Here is an 11,472-nt window from a genome sequence, read left to right on the forward strand (position 1 = left end):
TCCACAAATTAACCAATAAATGTTAAAGACTATTTTGCTATTACATGATCCATGATACAGAAATTGAGGGGAAGTTACCTCTCGTGAGTCTAAAGTTGTCTTATACTTGTATAAATGCTAATCTATATCATTAACAGTAATCGATAAGAAAATTCCGTCACTACACAGGTATATAAACCATAAACATGTTATACATATATACCTCTAAAATAAATTAGTAGACATTGAATACTGATTTTAAATATGGCATAAGTTTATAAACACTAATATGATAAAAAAGTTATATAGCTTTTTCTATTTTTACGACTAGAAGGTAATTTCTGAAAGTATTGGACCGATTGTTAAAATTTTTCACAAATAAAAAACTGCTTCAAATCAGCCACGAAGTGCTGCCCCTATTTATGAATGACATAACCTATTTTTTATGTAAGCGGGCAAAAGCTAGTAATTAATATTCTTACTATTATTGTAATATTTAATGAGTAAGTAAGACAGTTCCTGGACTAGTAACAGAAGCTTTTTCTTGAACTAATTTAGTACTGGCAAATATTTCAGCTCAATTAGGCCATAAGACACACGATTTAGTTTTTCCAAATAGTCAAAAACTCTATTATATATATTTTTTCTGAGATGCTAATGACCATCCATGTCACCGGCTTTCTGAGATGCTGAGAGAGGAACGCCGGTGACCATTCATGTCACCGGCGTTCCTCAAAAACACTCAAATAAACTGATTTACGATACGTAGCTTTTATTCGAAAAATAGTTGATGGTGGCATTATTGCTTTGAAAGAATTACAGATTAATATGTTACCTATATAATTTTAAAAATTTTGATATTTATGATTCTTCAGAAAAACTGTAGTCTGTCGGCTCTCTATTCGGCGCGGTCTTTCTTAGATCGTTTCCGAAATACTTTCGGACAACTCATTGTCTTCTATTTGCAACATCGCATTTCGCTGCCCAGCCGTGTGGCACTGGCTTATTGGCAATATTCTTAACACGATTACTATGTTCATCGGTATTTATAGAATTTTAGTCTTGAGGACTTTGAACAAAGCTGTCTGAAAAGAAGAAAAGGTAGGAATCATGATATAATAAAGAAGGAAAACTACATGTCAAACCTTGGAAAGTCCACGAAACAACGTTTTAATAGGTGCAAAAACACAAAAACGTGGTGTTGGTGAATGTCTCAACGAAGTTAGGATCTAAAATTGAGACTTGTTCCTTTTACCTAACACGTAGCATTAGGCGAGGCGATCATTATACAGAATTTTTAGTGCAGGTTGAATGAGTTCCAGTCTTGAAAAGATTATTTGATTACCCCAAAGTTTTCATCGTCACACTACATACGAAATCATTCCCGTTTCTTATAGAATAACCTGACTTGATACTGGTCTTATAATTTCTAATTATAAGATTGAAATCGCCAACTCCATGTCAGTGGGCTCCTATAGGCTGAGGATGATGATGATGATGATACTATAATGTGCGGAGATTTGAGAATGAAAAACTATTAACACTCCAGTATGGTACACAATTTTTTCACTTACTGCTTGTGTCACATAATGTCTGAGTCAGATACAGATTATTCTTATACCTAAAATTAATTGAAGGAATAATCAGTAAAAAAATTACCTAAAAAACGGATAAAATCTCGGACAACTAATGCCCCAATATTCATTTAATGGACCATATTTTTATTAATTTTTTTGATTGATTTAAAATAATAATATCTATTAATAAAAATCTTTACTCGAGTTTGAAGTTCAACCCTTTAATTATTAACATTAAATCTCCTATAACGTTTTAATAAGTGCACTGATTTTGCAGTATGAACTTGGACTTAGTACCATATAGGGAATGTCAAAAATAATTTTATTAGATTTACGCTTACTAATGCGACTACCAACAAGGTGGCGTTAAACGTTCCTGGGGAGGGAGAATAGATACGGAGCGAGGGTAATTGAGTGGGTCAATTGTGAATTGTAAGCGATGTTTATAAATTTTGTCTTAATAAAACAATATGAGTACACTAAAAATCGATTTTTCCCCTTCCTATTTTCATTTCCATATTACGGAGTTTCACTTCTACCGCGCGGAGGCACTTCAAGGACTATTTTTTTAATGCTCTAGCTTCATTCGCACTAGAATCATGGAATATTCTGCCAATGTCAACATTTTTATTTTTTGGACTTTTTTAAATTGGACTTTCATTATTTTTAGTTTTTACGATATGTTGCCTTCATGATAAAAAAAAATCTATTATATATTTTTTAAAGTAACTTGTAGACAGACTTACTTGTAAGCAGTATGCTCAAATAAAAACTATTACACTTTGACATTTGAAGTTAAAGGCCAATTGAGCTATATAATTATTTTATTATGTCATGGAACTCGCCCATTCTTGACAACTTTTTTTTAAATACGTCTACGGTTATAAAACCATTAACATTTATAAAAAGTTTATATAACCACAGATTAGTTATAATATGTAAGTAAAACCACAGATAAAATTTTATATATAAAATTATTTATTTTTCTTTTTCGTATTTTTCGGTGCTTGCGGTTTGCCGAATGTCTTGCCCTTCTTGCCCTTAACTGCTTTGCCCTTCTGGAACTTTCCGTTCTGCAGTGGTTTTCCTTTCTGCACCCTATTGGCGTCATATCTCAGTTTCTTGGTGGACGCTTTGGATACATCAGTGAGGTCATTCGCGAAGTTCGTCTGCTTCTTCCTCTTCCCTTGTTTCTGTCTCTGAGCTGGTCTCTCGTCATCGTCTTCGACCGCGCGAATTCTCTTCTGCTTCTTCTGACGTTTCGCCATTCTCGATTGCAGGAGTGCGACCTTCAAAAGAAAAGTTCTTTATACAAATGTCAAATACAGATTAACAATTATCCAGACCGGCTGAATGAAAGACAGATGAAGTAACACGGAGTAACTTAGAATACTAATTATATAAATACTTTGGAATACTTTTATAAATAAGGTAGTAATATATTTCGGAACTATCAGATACAAGTATTATTTCCATACCTTCTCCATTTCCTTCCTAACTCTCTCTTCTGCTGAATCCTTCACGTGCTTCGTCTGCCTCTTCTTCTTCTTCTTCTCTCCGTCGTCGGAGTCGTCGTCATCGTGTTTCCGTTTCTTTCCTTTACCTTTCTGTGTTTTCTCGGCTGTTAACATTTACAACGTATAGAGTATTATTGAAGTTGCTATACACATTGATATTTTTTTCATTTTAGACGATTTTTATATAGTTATGCTATGTTTGTGTGTGTGGTTATATAAGAAAGTCAATATGCGCATGCGCATGTGTGTGATTGAAAGTTGCAACTAAAACTATATCAATTGAAATGTTATATATACATGTACTTATTTGTTCTTAGTGTTCCACATAAAGGGTTTGTAAACGTTATATACACTAATATGTTCTCTCGATATCAAAATTCCTTTCATAATTATCGATATATCTTCTTACTGATTATGACGTGCTGATCGATTTTTGGTATAACCGCGCCGATCAATAATCACCTACCAATCATTCATTATACGCGGTGCAAATACATATATTATCTTGCGATATTATTACACTGTGTAAAACATAGTTTCTAACATAACAATGCCTTTGTACATTATATTACCTTTGCCCACATGTTTTGTCAGTGCTAGTCTCTCTTTCTCCTCTCTCTTCTCTTTCGGTGTCTGGAACCAGTCGTGTTGTCGCGGGGCTTCCATAGGAGTGTCAGTTTTCTCGTTCTTGATGGCGCTTTCTAGTTTATTAGTCTGTTTCTCCATCTTCTTCAGCTGTTTGTCAGCGTATTCCTCGTCCAGTATAGCGGCTGTTGCAGGCGTTAGATATTTTAAGGAATCAATTGTATTATTATATATTTTTTAAATAGAAATATTCTGATATAACAAGGCTATAGAAATTGGATGATATGTTAGGGAATTTCTGTCACCCAAAAAAAAATAAAGGCTCAAATATTTTTGGAAGGACGGATAGAGACCAAAAAACCTTAATGTAAAATTTGTCTCACCAATCTCGGGCTCCAGCTTGGCAAGTTTGTCCCTATACTTGGCTACGATGTCCGCGGGCAGGACGCGAGATTTCACAGCACGACGTGCGCGACGTACTATTGTCTTCACCAGGTTCCGCTCACCCTCACCGGCCAAGGACACGGACACACCAGCACGGCCAGCACGAGCGGTACGACCGACCTAGTAAAGATAAGGCATGGGCACATAGAGTGTGGCTTCAGTATAGACAGTAATTATAAGGTGGTAGATCCTAGCTGTGGTCAAGTAACTACAGCTAGAGCCTGAGCTGGCTCGATCGGGGAAGCACCACCCTCTCGCTGAAGATCGTCATGAAGTAGTCTTAAGTAGCTGCGTTTCGTCCGATGAGTGAGAGAGCCAATTACCCTCTCCTTTTTCCCATCCTCTCCCACAATCAAGGATGACGCCGGTCAGTACTGCCCATCAAGTAGGCCGTCTGCTCCTTTGCCACTTTTCTCATAAAAAAAAGAAGCAAAATGACATCCCGTAAACGCGATCGGGATTCGAACTTACGATTACCGGGTTATCACTTGCCGGTTTACAAACTGAGCTATCGCGGCCGACTTGATTTGGTGAATTAAGCGTTATGTACATTCCGATCGTTACAAATTTTCATACACTAGAATAGAATGAATTACAACTTCTGTTAATAGAAAACTAAATATTTTCTTCTATTTACAATATTATTGTAGACGTTAAAATTTAAAAAAAATATTGACAGTATTCGTTTTGTTTCTACCCACCCTGTGTATATAGTGCTCTATGGTTGCTGGAAGTGTGAAATTCAATACGGTCTTCACGCCAGGTATGTCCAATCCTCGGGCTGCTACATCCGTCGCCACCAGCACGTCCACCTGCTCCTCCCTGAACCGCTTCAGGGAATCCAAACGCTGGGGCTGGTTTAGTGCCCCGTGGAGCTCAGCCACCTGGATGTCAGATATTTTTTATTATTTGTCCAATAAGTTTATGTGTGGCTGTATGCTTAACGACTTATTACATTTAAAAAAAAAACAAATTAACTTTATTTTTTATTAGCTTTATTATTAGCTTAATTGCTGGTATAACAAATAAGTTAAATCTACGTCCAAGAAATCATTAACTCATTTTTCTTATTACTCTCATGGTGTTATTCAAAGTGTGGGTTTGAAACCCCCCCGGGGTGTTCGGGGCACGAGTGCAGTAAAGTACTAAAAGTTAATAAAAATTTTACAATGATCGTATTATAATTTGTCGAGAAATATTTATCATCGCAAAAGAGGTAATGAAAGAATTCGAGCAACACTACTCTTATATATTTTTATGAATAAATAAATGAAGGATTTACTTGTATTTTTTTTTTATAAGAGAGCGGAGGTTTCACTAAATGACATTGCAGCGATTTTATTTACACTGCGTTTATAAAAACAACGTATAAACAAACCCAATAAAAATCATTATTGTAAAATAAATCTTAATGTAATACACTGAGGGTCTATTTTTCTTTGTGTTATATATGTTAGTATCAAATGACCTTGATTCCCAAAAGTCCCAGCGCCACGTGCAGTCTGTGAGCTTGCTTCTTAGTCTGTACGAAGATGACGGCCCTATCCTTGAAGGTACGGCACACTAGCGCCGCTAGGATCGCCTCCCGGTCGCACTCGCGCTCTTTACGGATACTGGAATCATTGGGTTATTTTATTTTACATATACATATATACAGATAAAGGATATATTATGTGTAATTTTTTTATGATTATTAGGCGTGTCGTATTCAAGTTCAAAATAGCGATTATAAACACCCTTATTTACGGCGTAGAACATTTATAAACATTGTTTTATTGTATAGTAAAAAGTATTTCTCGCGTGAGAAGATGAAGGGAAAAGTTTCATGATTTTTGTTCGCCATTACCAGGTCACGTTGATACGAAGTTGTAATTTTATAAGTAACGCTTTACATGGCAAATATGAGAACATAAAATTATCGCGTGTGTGTGTATATATATAGGTATGTATATATGTATGTGTGTGTGTATGTGTGTGTGTATATGTATGTGTATGTATCTTTACCGAACAAACTCCTGTCTTAAATTGAACGCAACATCCTTGTTGGAGTCAAGGAACAGCTTGACTGGTTTCTTGAGTGAGACGGCCGCCAGGTCTCGGACCTGGTCGCTCATAGTGGCTGAGAACAGCATTGTCTGGCGCTTCGGGGAACATTGACGGATGATCTCCTTCATCTGCTCAGCGAAATACTCGTCCAACATCCTATGGAAAAAATATATATCGGCTCAGTTCGTATTCGAATAATCAAAAATAGCGGTACTTGAAATCATCTGGTGTCATAAACACCGGTGAAGTCACGTGTGCAAGTGCAGTCATAACAACGAGTTGGTTGGTATAAATAGAGGCGAGCGTACAGATTAAAAACAGTCTCGCTCGAGCCGTTGCAATGATGGAAGTTAGGGTTTCTATAAACCTACCTTCAATAGCCTAAGACCTCGAGGACAATCAAAAACATAGGCATTGGTGACGTCAGTTACGCTGACGTCATTCTTTTCAAATACAATAAATTTCTTCTAAATCCGACGTATATAATTATAAAAATTTTATTTATTACAATAGTATTATTGATACGGCCAGTAAGATGGTGTGGTTGCCGGCACGTGTCTTGGAAAGGTTTTGGGGTAGTGGGGATAAGTAGGGCTTGTACACTTAGTGCCACAAAAACTGGTCACTTTTGATATTTATCAATAATAAAAATTCGTAACAGTAACCCAACAACGAGTCCAAGTTAAGTGCTCGCAGTTGTACTCCAGAGCTAACATCTTACCAACAACTTGCCAAGTGACGTGCCGGCTACTATACATTATCAGAGCTCTCATCAAAATTATACACTGACATTCTTCTGGAAACATTGTCTCTTAAATAAAGAATGTTTATGTTATAAGAGTCAGCATCATTCGGTACATGTTAACATACTATGTACGTTTTTCATATTTTTATCTTAAACATATGCATATACAAAGTCACTGCATATCAAAAAAAGTGACGGTACAAAATTATATTCCAGGAAAACGATCAAATTACGTTCTCAGAATTCCTATACTAACATGCAAAACAGATTATTTAAAAAAAAAAAATATGCGTTTTTTGAAAATGGAACGATTTTTATTTATGTGACAGCAATTTATGATTAGCATGAAATAGTTAACTGTCTCCCAGTATACCTGTCAGCCTCATCGAGTATGAGCACTTCTATGGAGTTCAGGTCGAATGACGGAGTGTTCCGTACGTGATCAATGAGCCGGCCGGGGGTTGCTATCACCACGTCCGGGTGACGACGGAGGACGCTCTCCTACACCAAACACATTATTAATATCCTATATCAACTTACTATGTAAATTTTCATTAATCAGCTGTTTTTAGGAACTTTTTTTCCTTTCTTTAAAACAAATAATCGGAAAAAAATGAACAAATATTTAAATATATATATTCTAATGACAAAGTTTATATCAAAATGTAAGTATTTTAATGAAAAGAGACTTTATTACAAAAACTATTGAGATTCATATTGAATGATCATTATCTTAACAGCTTCTAATAGACTAATAGAAAAAAATAAGGAAACAAAAAAAAATATATATTTTTTAATAATTACTGTATCTTATATTAAGGCTCAACATATATGAGATCAGAAAATATTAGATAGGTTTATGTATAGGATCCTAGGCTTTAATTTTTTTTGTTTCACTACAACCATAAAGGCTATGGACCCTTTTCGTCATTTATCTCCTGATCTTCGATATGCCTAAGTAAGATCAAGAAAACTGACTTAAAATGTTTTTTTATTCCTAATTTTTTTATCATTATAGCACTTTAATAGAAAATGTTAATGTTATGTGATGTTGTATATTTTTATTAAGTCTTTGGTTACCTGATACTTGACATCCAACCCTCCCACAGACAGACCGATGGTAACTGATGTGAACTGTGCCAGCTGACGGGTAACTGTATGTACCTGAACGATGACAATTATTACACTTAATAATATAAATTAAATTTATTTTAACATATAAATGAAATAAAATAGATTCTTTCATTTAACCACTTATATGAAAGCTTGAGGGAGGCTAAACTTCAAAAACGTAAGCATCCCGGAACATACAATAGTAAGTTCTTATCATTTATTTAGAATCGATTTATTATCAAATCATTACAACAAGGCTCTTTAATAATTGGTTCCCAAGATATCTTGACACAGCTGTCCAAACACACAATGCAAGAGCTAACCACCTAACCTAAAAATTACTGTTAGAGAAATTCACAGGTACCTATTACTAGCGTCTTTAGATATTTACTCTATTTTAGTATATATATATATATATATATACACTTATATATATTCTGATGGCCATCATAGTTTGACCCCTCACTTTCTTACTTGCCTCCTGACTAATATTTGCAAGCTCATTTCAAACTATTGTGGTTGCCATCAAAGTTTGATCCCTCCCTTTTTTACTTGCCTCCTTATTGATATTCGCCAGCTTTATAATATTTTAAACTTTTCTTTTGACCATCCAGGTGTGGCCTCTCCCTTTATTAGTTGCTCCCTACTTCGATACTTGACTGAACCTATACACAGGACCCACCTGAGCTCCAAGTTCCCTGGTAGGCACAAGCACCAGTACTCGCGTGCGTCTTTCAGTAGGTTTGTACAAAAGTCGCTCCAGCACAGGCACCATGTACGCAGCTGTCTTGCCTGTGCCTGTGGCTGCACACGCACAGATATCCTTGCCTGTTATAAAAAAAAATGTATCAATAGTAATAAAATTCAGTGATTTAGGAAATAATTATTGTCTTACTCATTTAAAACTTTTTGAATGATGTTTGGTACATACACCAAACTCTAAAGGATTTTCGACGACATATAGTTATCAGACAGTTTGTTCGTGTTTCATGTAAGATATGCTGAACAAATTTATATGAAACTTTTCAATATTGTTGCTTAGTCATCAGAATAGCATATAGGCTACAATATTCCTCTTCACTAGGCTTAGCCTTAGAACCCGCGCACACAGAGAGCGGTCAGGAGTTCAGAGTTCCGCGTTCAGCGTTCATTAGAATATACCGAGACTGTAACAACAACGCACACAGAGGGCAGTCTGACCGCTTCCTGACCGTTCTCTGTGTGCGCGGGCCCTTAACGGTCGTATATAGTATGAAGTCACGTGACACTGGTGTTAGATGTCGCTAACAGCTGTTAATATATCTATTATAATAAGAACATTAAAATTTTCTCCCAGAACAGAATTACGTAGACAAAGCAGACAAAGTCACCGACAAAATTATATTTTAAACACATGTGAACACAAAAACATTTACTTACCCAATAAAGCTATAGGTATGGTCGCGGCTTGGATGGGTGTAGGGTGCACATAATTCATGGATGCGATTGCCTTCAGAATTGGCCGAGACAGATTCATCATATAGAAGGTGGCTTGTTCATCATACGGCGGTGGTTCTTCAAAGAAGTCAGAATCGTACTCAATACGAGCACCTTCACCTTCATCTTTCTTTAGCTCCTGGGAAAATATATGAATTATTGTCATCATTCTAGGAGAAAGAGATTTTCAATCAGACGGGGTCGCACTGAAGACAGTTGGATTGAAAAATAAACTAAATATTTGGAAATAAGGCCCAGACATGGGATCCTCGGACCTGATATTCTACTGCATATATTTTGTCAACCTCCTCTATGAGATCTACGAGATCATAATTATATAATATAAATAGGTTTTAGTATTTAAATATATTTTTTTAATGCCCTCCTTGTATAGTTTACCTATTTGAGAAATAAATATATATTTTTTTATATGAATTAGAACAGATTCTTCATACCTCCTCTAACATCTGTTTTTTGGTTAGTTTCTTTGTTTTCGTTTTAATTTCATCTTTCTTAAGTTCATCGTCAGATATTTCGAATTCATCCAGGCCAGCATCTGAGGAAAATATATATACAAATTAACAGTACAATCAATTCCGACCAAAACCAATGTAATTCATGAACATAGAATTGAATTTGGTGATTAGTACAAACTCATTCATATATAACCTTAAAAAAAATATATATCTGGCATGGGAATTAGATTATTAGACAATGTATTATATAAAATGTTTGGCCTCCCATATACCTTGTGTGATCGATGAGATAATTTATAAAATTTTGTATAAATACTATTACATACAATCTCTTATCCCATCAATTGAAGTATAATATTTCAATTATTTTTCATGTAAAGGAGTCAGAGCTCAGTATAGAAGTTCTGCATATATATATATACTTTAAAAAATTAATTGTCTTGGTATCTGTCAAAAAGTAGCAAATATCATTTAATATTATTGTTAGTACTTTATAATGTTCCCTCCTAGACATAAATCAAAATAAAATCACATATATATATATATATTGACTTACCTTTCTCTCCTTCTGATTCACTATCATCAATATTGCCTTTGACCTTTGCTTCAGCTCGTCGTTTCTCAATCTTCTGATCTAATGTTTGTTTAACATTTCTCTTGATATACTTATGTAGATCATCCCACGGACTCTGGAATTATAAGGTCAATAAATATTTTAAAAAATCTGTATATTTAAGAAATATAGGTCCCTATGAGAAACAAAAGTGGGTCCAATTTTTAACTCTATTGATATATAAATACTGTTTGGTTTACTGTATATAAAAAAAAAATTTAACAACAGTTTATATATAAATTATATAAAAATTGGATACTAAATATTTCATTTGTATCATTGGTTTTTATAGGAAACTTACCTTATTATACTCATCAACGGAACCCACAAATTTGAATGAAGGGTCAAAATCTGCTTGTCTTTTAACTTTTTGTTTAGTGGGCTGATACTGTAAATAAATCATAATAATATTAAATATTTCCCTCCCAAATAAAACTTTTTACTTGTTACAGTATACATCAATTTGCAATATTCTATGACTCCTAGGTATGTCAGTGTCAATATTTTGATAGTTTTTAGAGCAATTGTTTGTAATCTTTTATATAAAATAGTAGTAGCGGTACTACAATAATATATTTCAATAATGTCGAAGGATAATAATAAGGAAAAGACATGTCCAAGTAAGTTGTGAATGAAAAGTTAATATTTGCACAACTTACGTCTTCTTCCACATCAGATTCCTCTGAGAAATCTTCTACTTCTTCATCATCATTAATAGTTTTGATTAGGCCTGGATGCCCTTCTACTTCCATATTGATAGCTAATAATAAAATCTAAAACTTTTATTAAAACGAAAGCTCATTATTTAAAGACGGTTCAGGTTAGTTTTTTAAGTCAAAAACACATGTATCTGTTATTCCTATTTAATCTGTTTGTATTTCAATCCTCCGTTCAGTAATCA

General features: G+C 34.6%; 1 protein-coding gene across 1 annotated transcript; it reads right to left on the bottom strand.

Annotated features, from left to right (window-relative positions):
• Window positions 1-2,513: 2,513 nt before the first annotated feature.
• Window positions 2,514-11,420, bottom strand: LOC116775188 (probable ATP-dependent RNA helicase DDX27). The gene is made up of 15 exons (XM_032668034.2): window positions 11,231-11,420; window positions 10,873-10,959; window positions 10,515-10,647; window positions 9,938-10,038; window positions 9,426-9,621; window positions 8,689-8,834; window positions 7,974-8,057; window positions 7,267-7,394; window positions 6,107-6,304; window positions 5,571-5,715; window positions 4,804-4,986; window positions 4,042-4,222; window positions 3,646-3,843; window positions 3,035-3,177; window positions 2,514-2,845 (listed from the first exon to the last, which is right to left on the bottom strand). The coding sequence occupies exons 1-15, from the start codon at window positions 11,321-11,323 to the stop codon at window positions 2,531-2,533; spliced, it is 2,331 nt and encodes a 776-aa protein (XP_032523925.2). The 5' UTR covers window positions 11,324-11,420; the 3' UTR covers window positions 2,514-2,530.
• Between the last annotated feature and the right edge of the window lie 52 nt (window positions 11,421-11,472).

This window comes from Danaus plexippus, chromosome 25, assembly GCF_018135715.1.
Source record: "Danaus plexippus chromosome 25, MEX_DaPlex, whole genome shotgun sequence".
Lineage (NCBI taxonomy): Eukaryota > Metazoa > Arthropoda > Insecta > Lepidoptera > Nymphalidae > Danaus > Danaus plexippus.